Source organism: Myotis myotis, unplaced genomic scaffold (assembly GCF_014108235.1).
Source record: "Myotis myotis isolate mMyoMyo1 unplaced genomic scaffold, mMyoMyo1.p scaffold_m19_p_2, whole genome shotgun sequence".
NCBI lineage: Eukaryota > Metazoa > Chordata > Mammalia > Chiroptera > Vespertilionidae > Myotis > Myotis myotis.
The window spans coordinates 182,834,309-182,852,836 of NW_023416324.1; the positions used below are offsets into that span (position 1 = coordinate 182,834,309).

At 36.3% G+C, this 18,528-nt stretch overlaps 1 protein-coding gene across 2 annotated transcripts in view; it reads right to left on the reverse strand.

Annotated features, from left to right (window-relative positions):
- Positions 1–594: 594 nt before the first annotated feature.
- The window catches only part of NLGN1 (neuroligin 1), an 854,057-nt gene continuing 836,123 nt past the window's right edge, over positions 595–18,528 (reverse strand). For both annotated transcript variants that reach the window (XM_036352371.1, XM_036352370.1), the window contains exons 4-6: positions 8,309–8,521; positions 4,118–4,907; positions 595–3,330 (exon numbers count right to left, since the gene is read on the reverse strand). In XM_036352371.1, coding sequence (XP_036208264.1) covers positions 2,508–3,330; positions 4,118–4,907; positions 8,309–8,521 — 1,826 coding nt within the window. In that variant the 3' untranslated portion in view covers positions 595–2,507. The remainder of the gene's footprint in view (positions 3,331–4,117; positions 4,908–8,308; positions 8,522–18,528) is intronic.

The window sequence follows — 18,528 nt, forward strand, 5'->3', positions numbered from 1 at the left end:
GTTTTCTGATTAAACAGTATTGAAAATGCTAAATAATTGTTTTTACTGGTTTACATTGGCAATTCACAATCTAAAAGTATAACCATCCGAGGCAAAAGATGCAGGTAGATCATTCTGGATTTTGAAGAATTTTTTTTTCTAACTTAGATTTTTATTTCAAGTTATGGATCAATATTTAAAATTTACTGACAGTTAACAATTAGAAGGAGTTATAAGCAAAGAAATTCCTTGAAATAGAAGATTTTATCTATTAGTGTCCACTTAATATCTTGCTCAGCACTTTTAAATTCTCTTAGAAGGATAACTTTCTATCCATTACGTTATGATAATTCAATCACCCTTAAAAATGAATCTAGCTATTCTTATTCCACGAAATGTCACCCATTTATTTCCAAGAGACCTTTTCCTCAATGATCAGAATTGGAACCTGGGATTTTAATTGAAAACAATTGGCACATTTTATTTCCCATAAGAGGTATTTAAAAATACAAAGCTGATATGTTCCTGGGCTTATAAATTCATGTTAAAGTTTCATCAGTTTCATCTTAGATGAGACTTGCCTGGAAATCCATGGCGTGTTTTCTGAAGAAGTTACCTAAATGTCTTCAAAAATTCGATTGGTCTAGAAAAATGACTCTGAGACAGTCATGTTTCTTTTCTATTTTTTTTTTTAAAAAAAAGACAAAACAGCAATAAACATTTTAGCTCTTTAATGAGCAAAGATCATGTCTCTTATCATTGGACTAATAGTCATTATCCAGTTTATCTTTATTTCACGCAATGACCAATGACATGGCCAAGATGTACAAAGTTTTTTTTCCATCAAGTAGTATACAATTTTTTTGTATAATAAGCTTTCATTCTTGAAAAAGAGTAACTGAAAAGAAAGGTTTCTGTTACTGCAGTTAGTTTGTCAGAGAAAGTTCTTTGCATTATCTTACAAACTATCAAAATTGCTAGTCATCTGAAAAAATGTAAAAAAAAATCACATAACTTTAGTCTAATAGAAATATAGTACAGGTAAGAGAGAAAGTATTTATCAGGATGTGCTCTTTAAGTCCATCTCATTTTTTAATATAAATGTACATCTGATTACATATACAAACATTTGGATAGGTCTGTGATATACTGTTACCGGTAAACAACAGGGGATGAAGAGTTTCCTGTGGTCTTAGAATATTCATTGAAAATCACACGTAAGTGTAAGACTAAAATCCCCCAGATGTTGTCTCTCTTAGGTTCTGCATCTACGTTGTACTCTACTGAGATTGCACAAGTAAATTCCAGTGACATGACCTCAGTAAGAAAGATAAGTGGTGTGAGGAGGGACATAATTTTATATTGAATTATTATTAGTAAACATTTTGTCATGCAACATGAGTAAATCAATTAACTGAGAGCTATAACCAGAGTGGTAATTTGGGGCATCCTCATTTCATAAAAGACTGCTGCAAGTAACTCTTTGGACACACTTCATCTTACCAGAGGAAACAAAATACAGAGTAACAAAAACCACAGCAAATTATGGATTCTATAACACATGTCCAATTAGGATTACATTTTTATAAATAATTTAGATGGGAATGAAAAGAACATTAAGAACACAGGAAATTGTTTGTTCTTGGAATTAATATCAGCGAGTATTCATCACTATACCTATAGTTTCTTCAAATACCTTTAAGAACTAATTCTTTCTATTATCAAAACTACTGTGAATTATTTAATTGTAATTACTTTTGCCCCTTAAAATCTTCTTTCGGTTCTGCCAATTGATGGAGGAAGCTCCTATTAAAGACTCCAATGGGATGAGAAGAATTTTAATTACGGCTTAATCAGCAGCACAGCCACCAAGCATATAGATTATCATGCACATCGTGCTAAAAATATCCAGTTTCCTGTATCCCCACAACTTTATACTGACAGCACTTATGTGATAATGTACCTGCCAGTCTTTAAACTTCTCTGTTTTACTGGCAAATTTCAGCATGAGCCTCCGCTAAGGCCATTAACAGCATTGGTGTTTTGTGTACTTATCCAAATATGTAAATATGGTCTACACAATAAAACGGTTCCAAATAAAAACTGGTGAAAATTATCTGACATTCCATTGGTGTGTCCCTTGTGCATATTCATGGTTGTTTTTTTATTTTTATTTGTTTTATATTTCAGACATAGTTCTTTCCTGTTTGGTGTTCCACATGCCTAATTCCATTATGTAACATAAATCTTCAAAAAATTAATTCTTGAATGTGAATGAAAAAGTATCATTCAGAACAATTGCTTCAAGCAATTGAAATTCATTTTTAGAGTTGATTTGTGTGTATATATATATATATATATATATACAATTCATTTTTTTCAAAACCCCCAAAGTCCTTGATATGTATATTCACATAATATTCCTCCTTATTTAAATAGTAAGAGTTTTGTAGGTTGAAAGCCAAGGAATCTTCAGTAATCTTTTACTGCAATCCATCAAAAAAATAGAGTTTGTTTCTGTTATCTGGCTATACCCTGGTTGTTGAATGTGAATGGGGGTGCGGATGGGGATGGGGCAGCGTATTGTTCTGTCCTCCGGTAAATGTATTGAATGTGTGTAAGGGTTGAATCCCTGGTATAGTGTTGGGAATCATTGTGATCGTGTTGGGTGTCATTAAGGGAACATCATCAGGTGACCTCCTCATCGCTAATGTGTAATCTGGGGGGCAGGCGGTCCGAAGAACCACCTCATGTGGATGGATGGACTCACATTCATGATCCAAATCAGTGTGCTTCATTTGGAGGGACATGATCTCCTCTTCTTGTGCATGGGTCAGATCGTTGGTGGTCGTACGCTGAGGGCTGCATCTCCTATGAACATCGTGTCTCCTCTTATCCTTTTTGTAGTACAGGGCTGCAAATGCCAAGATGTTCAGAAACAGCAGTGATGCTCCAACTGCTATCGTAACGCTCAGCTCTGTGGAGTAGTCCCTCTGATCCACTGAAAATGGACTTGGTTGTTGTTTGGGATCATCCTGCTTGGCAGTGGGAAAGGCTGACGTGACAGGTACAGAATTTTTTCTCGTAGGTCTGAAAGTGATGTCCGTTGATGGCACTTTAGTTGTTGTAGAGGTATACTGAGAAATGTCATTGAGATTATGCAGATGAGGTACCAGCTCCAACCAGAGGTTCACCTTATTGGCTCTATAATGTTCTTTAACTCTTGGTTTTAATCCAATATGGAGATAAAGTTGATCTTTCTGGGAATATCTGGTCCATGCTACTTCTTCAAAGCGGTTGGGTTTGGTATGGATGAATTTTGTGTCTTGAGGAACTGGTTGATTTGGATCACTAAGAAAGAAAAAAGCAATTATGAGAACAAAATTATTTTATTCATTTTCTTAATAGAAATAGTACTAGGTTGACATCAAATTGAAGAGGTAGTTCAGCCAGTCTTTTGAGTGTTTAGAAGTATAAATCCCATTGCAGGCAGATTGCTTGATGGATGATAATGTAATTTGAGTAAGCCTCACATTCTTTTACAAATGGGCTACTATCTACCCAAAGATTTTTAAATGCATGTACCTATTCATTGTCTGATAGGCAAACTAACAGAGACAGCATGGAGTAGTGGAGAAGATAAGATTTGGAATTGGCAGGTGAGGATTTGAGTCCTAGTACTGCGACATAGTAGACATAATTAATATCTAGAAGAGGCTCTGATAGCCTCATCGCCCTTCTCTATAAAATGGGATTAATCTTACTTGCCATGCCCACCTAACAATGTAGTTGGCAGAATCGAAATCATATAGTATTGCAAATTGGAGAGCACTATAAAATAATATTTGTCACTATTGAGTAATAATAATGTCTTACTCAAGTAAAACATCAAAATAAATTTAACTATTGAGTAGTACAATATATATGTAAGCTTATTTAATAAACTTCTAAAAGGTAAGAACTAATAAAGCACTAATTTTTGAAGCACCACAGTATAGAATTTTGAAGAAAAAAAAGGAAGAATATTCTGCTGTTATTAATCTATTAAATTATTCAGGCACAAAATGTATATTATTTTTAAATGCTTAAAGGGATATTTTTATTACATTATAGAAAACTTTATTCCTTAGGTACGTACCCAGTTTTAGCAAAATTTGTCCAGTATGTCATTACAACTGCACTCAGCATCACGTCATTTTTGGAGAAATTACAAGGAAATAACTCTGTAGGTCCAATCATGGGGATTCCTAGTACATAGGGAACCTCATCTCCATGAGCTGCATCAGCCCACGCAGGAACCTGATCTGTTTGGCAATGATGGTAAAAGGCATAGAAATATGTAGGTGAACCAAAGTTTGAGTGAAGATCTGCTGTAGCAACAGCTGGTGCCACCCACTGATGGTCCGTAAACAAGGCCAGTAATGTCTTCCTTCTGGTTTCAGGGTTATGACGGTCAGCCCAGTCAGTATACATGAATTTAATGGTTTCTCTCAGAACATCTTTGCCTTCCGGATATCCATATAAATTATCAACAAAATTGGAAACAGCAAAGTCAAAATCACTAGCTGATATACCATCATCACTATCTACTATATTTTCAACAAATTTTAATCCCTCTCCTTGGTTAACTCCTAACATTATATCATAGTTGAGAAATTCTCCTTGCTCCATCAATATCTGAGGGTCATCTGGTATTACATCGCCATCAATCACAGGTCCAAAGGCTATGTGGTATCGTGCTGGTTGAATATCTTGGTCAACAAGTTCTTTGTAAGGCTTCTTCTGTAGGCATTCCACCAATTCTACTGTATCTGAAACATTGCAGCCAACTTTTGTGGCCAACATTCTAGCATATTTTGCAGGTTGGAAACTAACCGCCCAGCTGGAAAGGGCTGTTCCACTTTGAGCTATTGCTCGTTGAAAAAGTCCTATGGGAAAAACAACAAAGAATAATAGATGACCTTTGAGTAATGCTGTGGTAAAACAATAACATTAGATATTTCAGACGTGTATCTAAAAACCCAGATACAACTCAAGCACGAAAGATAAAGACATTTTTGCTTAAGAGAAGGCACATAAGGGCATCCCCAGGGTATAATGAATTAGAGAGGAGGACTACGTCTTCTGCTTTGAGTTAACAATCACTTTAGGGATCGAGAAGTTTAAATTGTGTCTGTCTCAAAGAGGAGAGGAGGAGAACATGTAACTACGAGTGGTAAAAAGGCCCACATTTGTCTGTGCTCATCATGGAAACACCTATGTTATTATCAAAGCCAACCAGATGGAACCAGCTCTCTCCCTACTGTCTCTTCATCAGGCTCTCTGTTGTCTTTTGAGGATATTTCCTCCAGTTTGGCTGCATATGTCTTCCTTCAAAATGGCTCCAATGCTTGTTTTAATCAGATTTTATTTGAAAAAGAATTGTTCAGAGCTCACCTTGGGGCTGGGGATTTGCTAATACCCTGGGGATAGCCCTGAGGCACACAAAACAGAATATCACTGTAGACATACTCTTCCCAGCTTTTTTGTGTCAGACATAGTATGCTGAATATTCATCTTTCAAACATAACATTTTCACTAGGTTAAAGAAAAAAACATCAGCAGAGGATTTTGTGGGGTGTGATTTAACTTCTTTCAGTTTTGAATGTGCGCTGCTATGTTTTATCATAAAAAATGCAAAGTACATGGCCCGCTGCTTTTCACTTAATTGCATTTAAAAATTACAAATCACAGTCCCATATACAGTTTGATTAGAACTGCATGCCATTCAAATTTGCAAATGCACTTTATCTACCCATTAAGATATTTTCAAATAAAATCCTTGTGTTAAATTTATCTATTTTCTTTTTAAAAAGTACATTTGTTACCATTTTCCAAATGCAGCTTTGTCGACTGGTTATTTAAACACATGCTCAGTTATTCATATGTGTTAACGAGATAAGAACAGTTTTCACAAAGGTGCTAAAACAGTTTCTGAATTAGAAACAGAATTTTAGATTTTTCTCCAAATGCATATACGTATTCAAAATGTAGTCTATAATACGTTCCTAGATAATTCTAAAAACAATACTAATTTAAATTTGTTTTGGTTTCTGACATCTTTAAGAATATATTTTTAGTTTGCTAGAGCAAACTATGCCAGAGTAAATGATATAAATACAGATAATTTCAAAAAATTATATAGGCTATGTGTCAACATTAGCTCAGAGAAATATTTTACTAATTAAAAACTTGACAACTAAATAAACCTTGTGATTTCTGTAATATTTTTCCCCTTTAAGGGGCTTAATGACATTAACTATATATACCAAAAATGATTTTGCAGAAAATACCTATCATTAAATATAATCTGAAAGATGCCACCTGGATGGTATTGGGAAAACCATGTAGTTTATCATTAGTGAGAGTGCTTGTTGTGTGTACACAAGCTGTGGTTGACTTCTGGTTGATATAGGCCTAAGCATTGCTACAGCTCTGGGGAGTTTACAGACTTTAAAGTCTGTCTGTACTGGAGAGAGAATTAGCCCGATGATTTCCAGACATCTCCCAATCAGGCAGCTTTGTGGAGATAGGCTTAGGACTAGATCAAACATAAGTCCACTTGTGTGGCCAGGTATGAACAGATTTCCTTGAAGAGTCTGATGGAATGCTGTATTGTTGACTGTATTGAGGCTGATGGAATGCTGTATTGTTGACTGTTTGCCATTTGCCATTGTTTACCACATCATCCATTGATAATTAGCGATGCTAGCCAATGAGCTAATTGATTCATCTTTTTATATGGAATGTTAGTTTTATACTAGCTGGAACTGGTTTGGGTGCCCATGTTTGCTTTACATTTACAAAAAGTTTTAGAAAACCTGGGAGGAAAGAACATTTGCAATCAAATGACCCTAAGATCTAAACAGAATTAACCACTGTCAACCTAGATAAAATATTGGCTTACTATAGTCCCTAGCTAGAACTATATAATCTGTTCTTTTTTAAAAAAAAACAACTCTGTTATTTCATAATAAGCCATTTCATTACCGACCAAATCTCTATACAATTGGAAATGTTCTCATATGTGCCATTTTGTCATCTCGAGTCAGAACTCTGCTACTACATATGAGATGTTACAGAAATGATGTCTATAAGTTAGGTCCATAATAATATATGATAAAATAATAATAATAACAATAATAATAATAATAAGTAACATATGATTCTACAAATACATATACTCATTTAATTACTTGTTGATTTTTCAAAATTCCACATAAATGTATCTTTGATACCAAAAACAAATATCCTATATTTGGTGCTTATATGATAAAACTCAGACTTACAAATTAAGATGTTTTATGAACACTTGACAATGTATATTTTATATATATATAAAATGATGAAAGTACAAAATATAAGATGGCCTATGTTGATGTCTATTTTCTATCTTTCCATCTCTTATGTGTGTGAAATGGAAAGAAACTATTTGTTTTTGCAAACTTCTCCAATAAAACACTTTCTGTTCTTGAGGATACAAGTTAATGATGTAAGTTGAATGAATGACTAAACTCACGGTGAGATGGGAGTCAATAAAAAACACACAACAACATAAGGAGCTTTGGGCAGGCACTTAAAAAAGGGGATCAAGGCCAGAAAATGGAGACAAGAAAAAATGTTTCGTGGGTTTAAGCAGCCTCAGTGCTCCATGCTGCTTTGCCAAGCTCTTGGAGGGAAGAACACTTTTGGGGTTGAAAATAGAAAAAAACTACAAATTCAGACCTATTTTTTTTTTTTTAATTGAAAGCTGTACTAGTGACCTTGATGCTTTGACAATTTTGGATCATGCATGCAAAATAATCAAACATCTATTCTCCACTCAGGCAACAAGTGAAAATCTAATTTCTAGACACACTAGCTTATAAGGCCTTCTTTCTTACTAGCAAAGGGTTTTAAATGTCTATTGTCTCAAAAGTAGATTATACACAATCCTTAAATAAAAACACACCTTGTCTTTTATTTTGATTACTGAGTAAACAGAGATAATAGAACTGTGAACATCCTTGAAATTCCCTAAAAATCACCCTCTGGAGAAAGGAAAAGTAACTGTGATGTGAACTGTTCTGAAGTGTGCTTGAAAGGGCTTCCTTACCAAGCTCCACAGGAGACAGAAAGTTTGACAACAATCTGAACATGCATAAAAGCTGAAGAAACAAAATTCTAAACAGTTATTGAGTTCAACCTGACACTCAGTTTGAACAGAGAAATATATACAGAGCATCACATACTACTGATGGTGGTGGCATGCAGACACCAAAATTGTCAAAATTTGCAACCTGCATAATACCTTTGGTTGAATTGCTCCAACGGTTACCTTCAGAATAATGGGATAAAGTCAGCAGATTGACACACGAACCCCCAGCGCCAGATCCAAAAACAGTGATTCTTAAGGGGTCACCACCAAAGAATCCAATGTTTTCACTAGTCCATCTTAAAGCCTGTATGAGATCAAGGAGTCCATAGTTTCCTTTTGCAGCCTGATCTCCTGTGCTCAAGAAACCTGGAAAATAAAAATAAAAAGACACCTTAGAAACACCTTTTTGATTTGACAGAAATCAAATCAGAATTAAATTTAAATATAACTGAAGCCAGTGTTCATCAAGATGAGTACATATTTTTTAGTAAAAAAAAAAAAAAAATATTTCCCACCAGAATTAAAAAAAATTACTTTAGGGAGAATAGTAGAGACTAAAATTTGAAAATTGACATTTATCTTCTCCAAGTTATCCAGGTAATAGGCAACAAGGGGCAGATAAAGGGAATGAAAACATTCTGAGAGACCTCAGGGAGAGATTCTATAGGCCAAGTTACTTGGTGGGGATATTTGGGACAGTATCATGGGGCACATGAGAATGTGCTTTCGCATAAAACACTGTGTCAGTCCCTAGGTTGCTCATGGTCTAACATGGTTGGAATTTAAAGTATGTGCAGCAGAGTGCAGGATGCGAGGGTGGAGAATGTGTATTTTTCTAAAACTTGTTAAGAAATAATCACTGTTAGAGGTAATGTGAGACCACCTTTTGGAATACCTTAAATGCTAAACTGAGGATATTTGCACAATTAGAAAACAGTGTAGAAAGAAGGAGAAGGGATTAGTTAAAGAACATATATGCATAACCTATAGACACAGACAACAGTGGTGATGGCCAGAGGGAAGGGGGGGCAAAGGCTGAGTGGAGGTGGGAAAAGGAGGGGAAAATGGGGGAATCTATAATAGTGTCAACAATAAAAATAAAATAAAAAAAAGTGTAGAATAATTGAAGATTTTTGAAAAGTTCTGATTCATATTTCTGGAATGTTTAAAGCTCTGCTTTATAGTGAATCTGATAATGAGGAGAAGTGTACTAGTATATTGCACAATAAAAAGAATGGCATAGGGTAGAGGTTGTAGGGGTCTGAATTGACAGGGTGAAAAAGGCAATTGAAAAAAAGGAGATAGGTCCCATTTGTTTTGTCTTTCTTTTGTTTCCTTTGCCCAATATCAGAAAAAATATTGCTATAAGAAATGTCCAAGATTTTACTGCCTGTGTTTTCCTCTAAGATTTTTATGGTTTCAAGTCTAACATTTAACTAAAAAGTTTTTGCACAGCAAAGAAAAATATCAACCAAATGAAAAAACAACCCACTGAATGGGAGAACATATTTGCCAATGATACATCTCGGCTGTAAAAAAAAGAAGGAAATCTTATCCTTTTGGGACAGCATAGATGGAGCTGGAGAGCATTATACTAACTGAAATAAGCCAATCTGAGAAACACGAGTACCACTCATATGTAAAATTTAATGAACAAAATAAACTAATAAACAAAATAGAAATAGACTTATAGAGAACAGACTGACAGCTATCAGAGAGGAGGGGGGAGCGGGGGAAGGCTGGGTGAGAAAGGTGAAGGGATTAAAAACACACACAATATATTCATAGATACAGACAACTGTATGGTTATTACCAGAGGGAAAAGGAGGTAGGGGGAGACAGAAGAAGGTAAATGGGGGATAAATGGTGATGGAAGAAGAATTGATCCAGAGTGGTGGAACACACAATACAATGTACAGGTGATGTGCTATAGAATTATACACCTGAAATCTATATAATTTTATTAACCAACTAGAGGCCTGGTGCAAGAAATTTGTGCACTCGGGGGGTGGGTGGGAGGGAGTCCCTCAGCTTGGCCTGCACCCTCTTGCAGTCTGGGATCCCTCGGGGGATGTCTGACTGATGGCTTAGGCCCACGCCCCGCCAGCAGTCAGACACCCTTAGTGCTGCCCTGGATGCGGGTGAGGCTCCCACCACTGCCGCTGCGCTAACCAGCCATGAGCCCAGCTCAGGGTTTCTGGCTGAGTGGCACTCCCTCTGTGGAAGCGCACTGAACACCAGGGGTCAGCTTCTGCATTGAGTGTCCACCCCCTGGTGGTCAGTGTGCGTCATAGTGACTGGTTGTTCCGCCATTCGGTCAATTTGCATATTAGCATTTTATCATATAGATGTCACCCCAATAAATTCAATAAAAATTTAAATAAATAAATAAAATTTTTAAAAATAAACAAAAGGAGATAGAGAAAATACGGCGGCAGTAACAGCTGAATGACATTCTTATGTAGTAGTAGGTCCTAGAATAATATTTTTTCATGCTATGTCACGATAATAGTGACATGCCATAATAGGAACTTAACTCTTGTTTATATCAATTAGCCTGTGATAAAATTGGCTTTGTTATAGGTCATTTCCCTTAAAGTCACAGAACCTATTGATGGCATTAAGTGAGGACTTACCGTATATTAAAGTTATAGAGAAAAGAATAAAAAATATTACTTTTATAACACTTTAAGCATCTTCATTCATTTTCCTGAGAATAGTTTTTATACTATATTTGTTATAACTTTTGAAATGAACATCTACTCTAATATACTTCTGCATTTAGAATACATTTGGTAGAAAATATAAAAAGTATTTCATAAAATATTCCATTTTATGGACTATTTGTATATTATATAGAACATATTTTGAGATATATTACATGTAAATTGGTTAATTATATTCAATTAATTAATTTCCAAACTCAACAAATTTATAGAATTAATTTTTAAAAATTGAATTTATTCCTTTATTGCAGAGCCATCATAGAAACTCAACATAATGGGTCAATTTAATGGTAAAAATTATTTAATCCAAATTGTAAAAATGTACTTCACAATTACATTTGTGAAAACTAGGCTGTTATAACAATACCTATTAAATGAGTAAAATCCATCTATGCCCACAATGAATCTATGGACAAGAAGTTCTTTAGGATCATTATAGCAAGCAACAGATTTTGACAAATATGAAGAAATGCAGATGATTAGTTCTTCTTTCCTTACAAGAATCAAAATTCTAAGGAAAAAACCCCCACTATAATCTCTACTCTATTGTGCACATATACATGTGCATGTATGTATGTATGTATGTGTGTGTGTATAATGCTGAAATATTAAATCATTCTTGAGATGGAGATTGACTTTTAAAAAAATAGGTTACAAGTCAAGATAGCTTTCTGGTCACACTCATTACTTTTTATTGAATCTGCATAATAATGTAAGGAAATTTTCATGGGATTTTTTAATATAAAAGCACTTTCAAATACTCAATGGTCATATAAATGAGCATATTAAAATACATTACAAAAACATGACAGGGAACTCTTTTAACTTTATTTGCTGGTAAGTGAATTTTGGTGTAAAACCTGTTAGCTTAAGCTCCTGAAGGAACTTATGACACGACTGATAGAACAAACCCTGAAAACAACATTATGAAAAGATTATTGTGCATTAGATAGTAAGACTCTTGAAGGATAAAGGAGGAGTGAGTGAGTGTGTGTGTGTGTGTGTGTGTGTGTGTGTGTGTGTTAGAGATACAATGAATGAAAGGAATGCACACGCTAGGTAGTAATAAACTATAATTCTATGTTCACAAATATGGTATATTCAGATAGAAATTTGATTTTTGAATACAGCTTATGTCAATCAGGACAGAACCCTGGATATGTGTTTAATTCTTCTTGAAATAATATTGAATAACTCCAGTTTCATTCAAATACATCTACATTCATACAAAATTGACTTATCTAATAATAGACAAACATGATAATTAACCATACCTCCGCTAAGCTTCCCATTGGCTAATCAGCAGGATATGCAAATTAACCACCAACAAAGATGGGGGCTGGAAGCCATGCAGCTGAAGCGAACATGAGGCTTGCTTGCTCCAGTGATGGAGGAAGCCAATGTTCCCCGCCTGTCGCGGCTCAGCTCTGAGCTCTGGATGCAACAATGTTGCAATTATAGACGCTAAACAAACCCCAGGTCCTGCTTTCAGCCAGCCATGGCCTCAGAGCTTAGAGCGCCAGTGATGGTAACAGAGTTTCAATTATAGAAGCTAAACAAACCCAGATACCTGCTTTCAGCCAGCCATGGCCTCAGAGCTGGAGCTGGCTCTCAGCTCCAGTGACAGCCAGAGAAGGTAAATAAATCCCAGAATAATAAAAAAAAAAGAGGCTGGGAGCTTCAGTCGCCCACCAGCCAGAAAACGGCCCTCAGACCCTCATCCAGGCTGGCCAGGCACCCCAGTGGGGACCCCTACCCTGAAGGGGTGTGACCAGACTACAAATAGCCAACAGCCCCTTACCCAGGCTGTCCAGGCACCCAAGCGGGACCCCCACCCTGATCCAGGACACCCTTCAGGGCAAACCAGCCGGCCCCCACCCGTGCAACAGCCCTCTATCCTGTATAGTAAAAGGGTAATATGCAAACTGACCCTAACAGCAGAACGACTGGGAATGACTGGTCACTATGACACACACTGACCACCAGGGGGCAGACACTCAATGCAGGAGCTGCCCTCTGGTGGTCAGTGCGCTCTCACAGGGTAGAGCTCTGCCCAACCACAAGCCAGGCTGACCGCTGCCAGCATAGCGGTGGTGGTGGGAGCCTCTCCTGCCTCCTCAGCAATGTTAAGGATGTCCAACTGCAGCTTAGGTCTGCTCCCAGCTGGCAAGTGGACATCCCCCGAGGGCTCCCGGGCTGCCAGAGGGATGTCTGACTGCCAGCTTAGGCCCAATCCCCGGGGAGCAGGCCTAAGCCAGCAAGTGGTCACGCCTGAGGGGTCCCAGACTGTGAGAGGGCACAGGCCGGGCTGAGGGACCCCCTACCCCAGAGTACACAAGTTTTTGTGCACTGGGCCTTTAGTTAATAAAATAATTGTCATTCACTATGGAACATGTAGAGAACCATTGTGATAAGATTATTTGTCCCTCCATTAACTGAATAGTATCCCTTTTATAAATTGCACCAATTTTAACCACTCTGGCAGATTGGTCAAATATAAGAATTCTATAAAAAACATGTCAGTTCTCTGAAGAGTAACTTCTACTTTATATATAATTTAAAGAAATCTTGTAGCATCTTCAAAAAAATTAAACAAAGTGGACTGAATTCAAAAATTGTACTCTTAAGTATTTCATGGGTAGCAAAGCAAATCATGGGTAAAAGATGGTGTCCTAAACTGCGAATGTGCAAGCTACTCTGTCAAGCTCTAATTTTACCCATTGGTACTGAATTGAATTGCCCTCATTCTTGGTTTCTATATCATGGGTATGCTGGTTTTTCTATCTATCATCTATCTATGTTTTCAACTAAAATAGAGTGAATGTATAGAGCCACTAAGAATTTTATATTAGAAAAAACTAGTTGCTGCCTTTACTAAGGCCAGCCAACCAACCAAATTATATCTCTTTAGACCTGAAAAACTGATGCTACATGATTGTATGAATTCTTTGATTTCTGATGCTATAATTAAATAAAACTGTAGCTCAGCTAAGAACACAAAATGAGAAAAGTTAAATCACTGCCTCAGAAGAGACAGTTTGCTAATTACCTAAGTGATGTGCATTGGCAGCATTCTTTATACCTTGTCATCCAATAAAATACTTTATTCATTTAAAGTTCTGTTTTAAAATTGTTAGCTTTGGTTTCCTTAACAGCAGAATCATTTCAGATCACTCTAGTTGGAACTTTATACTGCACTGCTCAACTATAGTCTAGCCATAGCAAAACTCAACTTTGCAAAAGATCTGAAAGTGTTGCTTTGGAAAAGGTTGTTTCCTTAGTGTCACTGAAATTATTCTTAACAGATCGTCACTCACATTATCTGGCCTTTCCTGACCTTCAGTTGGAAGCTCCTAGAGTGTGTGACTAATTGATATCCTAACATACCAGCACATTATTTTTTTAAGATAGAACAATAATGATTATAAAATAAACAACAAACTCTTCTCCTTTTTGGGGTATATATATGTGTATGTGGGGGAAAGTAGCAGAATTTTTCAGAAAAAAATCAACTAATTTACTTGACTCAAATATAAAACCTTGACAAATATTACATTAGAAATTAAAAAAAACTTTAAAAATTCATAATTACTATTATGCCAAGAATTATTTTACCAGCTCGTTGTATCCACTACAATTGTCATTCAACTATGTGTTCAACCAGAATTTCTTTAATAGCATTCTTTTCACTTAAAAAGTCATTCTATTAAAAAACATCAATTATTGTTCTGCATGGAACTACTAGTTCTACTGACCTAATTAAATTTACAGAGCAGGTTTGGCCTCCATTTGATATTTACTAGACCTAGAAACTAGGATTACTTTCAGGTGTTAGAAAAAACATTAGCATGGAAAAATCAAATAAATTGAGTAAGGGGAAAATAAAGACATAAATATTGTGATCAAAGTACTGGCTTGGACTACTGATGTCTACTGAACTCAGATAGCTCTCTGATAGGAAGACTTGAAGGGGTATGGGGGGAGCTAAGTTATCTGGCAGCAGTCCTGCAGTTTATTGGTTGATCCAATTTATATTTAAGTCTCTTACACACAGACTTATAGGCAATGTCTTTGAATGTAAAACAAAAAGGAAGCAGAGTGCTACTCCACAGAAAAATGATCCGAATGTATTCAATGAAGAAACTGAGAGTAGGAACAATACAGACTGTTTACATTTGAAATGACATCTAGAATGTCAGAAATTTAAGACCAGTGATTCTATACTGTAGTTGTGCTTTCTTTTTGGTGGGAAGCGGAAATATGAATAACTATGTTTTTGGTGTTTAACTTCTGGAAGTTTTAAACAGAATATACAGGGGGTACCTAAAAATGTATACACACTTTTTTTTCTGATAGCTCAATTAATATTCCTTTCTTTTCAGGTTTAACCTGTTATAATTAATAATTATTCAAAGTTTGCATATATTTTTTGGGACACATGTGCTATATATATATATATAATATATATATGCACATATATATACACACACCTATGTATATGTGTGTATACATCTATCTATACACATATACATATAGGTAAATATAAATATAAATATATATATAAATATATATATATAAATATATATATGTATGTATGTATGTATGTATTCTACTCCATGTAGTTCATTCTATACATAACGAAGTAGGAAAAAAATCTTCTATGTTCATCAATGCCATCATATGAATACAGATAAGTGTAGTCAAATTGATAAATAGTTTAACATAGAGACCATACTGAGCATTAAAGAGCTAGCCTTATAGACATGACATTTTAAATAAATGGTAATGAGGCATCCTTCTGGGAACTTGGGACTGTAGATCAGAAAAATAACTCATGAAGGATTTTGCATCTTAAACATAAAAGGATTTAAAACTGTGTGATTAATACTTAAATTCCTTCCAACTGAAAATGAAACTGGAAATCCCATGTGCTAACTCTGTCTTCTTAGTTGCTATGTCCAATCCATTTTTCCTTATCTTCTATCTCTGTCTCTTGCTTTCCACTCATGTCACTGACTTATTCTAGGTCCTTCTCTTTTAGAGTCATGAAATCCTTCTACTAGTCACTCAACCTCCAATCTTCCAGCAAACAAGTACTACCTTCTAGTCTGTCACCAGACTTGCTTTTGAAAAATATTCTGTTCTAATGGGGAGACATTGCTGCATCAAAGTAAAATCCTCATGTAAGATATAATTGGATACTTTCCCCCTTTGTTTTCCCTTTAAGTCAAGATTGTTTAAAATATAATGTTTTAAGGTTCCCCAAATTGAAAATTTGGATTCTACATAAGGAAAAAGAACACACACAATACTGTTTAATTATCTATCACTGCTAGCTAGTTTCCTTGCTGTTATGTTCTCTTGAAAGCTAGTGTCTACTTCTTTATATGTATCATCTGGCAGAAACTTTCTCTGAATTGAGGCTATCTAATATCATAATTACGTGATATTTTTAAAATTTTATATTTTGGTACAGTTATTTATTTATTTGGAGATCATTTGCTTTTTAATGGCTCATCTTTCGGAAGATCAAAATGAGTTACTGGCCAAGGCTTCTGGCTCCTGATAGCTGGACACAAAGGCATATAAGAAAGATGCCTGGAGAGAAAATACCTGTGGTGTTTCCCTATCATTCAGTCCCAAATTCCCAACATTTTCACCATTTCTGATGTAAACAACTGAGGTTGATTCTTCTGTGTCATATTCAATTTTAACATTTACAACTTCTTCCAAATGGAACTAAAATATTAATTTTAACCAATTTCTTCTGAATATAGATAGTCATGGAGAGAAAACGGCCCCAATTCGCTTAGCTCTGAATTATGTACACTATCTACATTTCAAGAATGGTCCAAGATACTGGGGAAAAAGGAACCCCAGACACAGCCTTCCAATCATCCCTTTTATTCTACTGTCCAACCTAAGGCTGTTAATGGTCACACTTTTTGGTCTGCATGTCCAAAACCCAAAAATAGCTTATCTAACATTCCCTGAAGTAGGCTATTGTGTACTTCTTGTCTATTTCAATTTGGAAAACAAAACTGATATCAAACCTGACAAAATTCTTGTGCTTTATGAATAACTGCTTTCACAAAGAAGGGATAAAGGAGAAATCTCCCTTCTAAAAAGACTATTCAAAGAAATCACATTGTTCATTTCTAATTGTTCCGATTATGCAGGAATGTGTCTGATGATTTAAATGCATACTTTGCTTCAACACATGACATTGAGGGAGCCACAATGGCTCCATTTAAGAAAAGCCTTCAGAAACAATATATTTCAGAACTATTCTATACTATAGGTCCAGTCACAAATTCGTGCATGGGTGAGGTCCAGCCAACCTGCCCCAATCAAAACCGATCTGGACAGGTGGGGGAGGGGCCGAGGTGGTTGGCTGGCCAGCCTTGCCCCCTGGTTGAACTCTCTGTCAAACTCCTGGTTGAGGGGACAATTTGCATATTAGCGTTTTATTATATAGGACTAGAGGCCCGTTGCATGAAGAGATTTGTGCAATAGGCCTTCCCTTCCCCTGGCTGCCGGCACCGGTTTTCTTCCGGCACCTGGGACCCAGGCCTTTGCTCCAGCAGAGCCTTCAGTCTTCGCTCTGCTGCTTCGCCCCTATGTATGCAAATTAGCTGCCATCTTTGTTGGGTTAATTTGCATACTCTCCTGATTGGCTGGTGAACGTAGCAGGGAAGGTTAATTTATATGTTTGTCTATTATTAGGCAAGATATCTTCAGGAGCAATAAAAGTTCTGTAAATTCTATCTAATGCATATTTTGGTCTGGTTTATGTGATTCCATTGTAATGTGAATGTGTGTGCACTTTGTAATTTATTAATTGTATTTATAACTTGTTCATATTCTTTATTTTCTCTGAACTGTGTGCCTTCCCCATAATGGCCATTCTTTACATGTCTGCTGAATGAAGGAAGACATCAATGCATTACAATTCTATTAGCACATAGGGACCAACAAGTAAACTTTCCAAATGAAAGAGGTCTGTGTATGTATAGTATTTCTTAGGTGGCAGCAATGGGAATTTAGAAGACAATCCTTTCTGCAGCCAATATGTAGAGAAAAGTTCTTAGATGTAGAGTGTGTGGCAGTAGCTTTAAAGGTAGAAAAATAGGACACTACTGGGTAGGGCTTACCTGAAGAAGAGGACTACAGACCAGCAAGCAAGCCCAGGTTATTGGCCAAAGAACATAAAGTTTGAGAGGCATTTGAGATTCTCTCATTTGTGTTGTGAAAAGAGCACCAAACTTAGTAGGACAGCTTGGGTGTATAAGCAAGTTACCATGTGTGAACCAGTTAATTAGCACTTCTGAGTCTCAGATTCCTAATAAACAAGACTACTAGTAGTATGTACCCTACCAAGTTGCTGTTATTAAAAGACTAGAAGCCCGGTGCACAAAATTCATGTGGGGGGCGGGGGTCCCTCAGCCCAGCCTGCACCCCCTCACAATCTGGGACCCCTCAGGGGATGTCCGACTGCCAGTTTAGGCCCAATCCCTTCCTCTCTCTCTCTCTCTCTCCTTCCCTCCCTCCTTTATTTCATCCTTTCTTCCTTCTTTCCTCCCTTTCTCTCTCTCTCTCTCTTTCTCTCTCTCTCTCTCTCTTTCTCTCACTTCCCTATCAATTTTG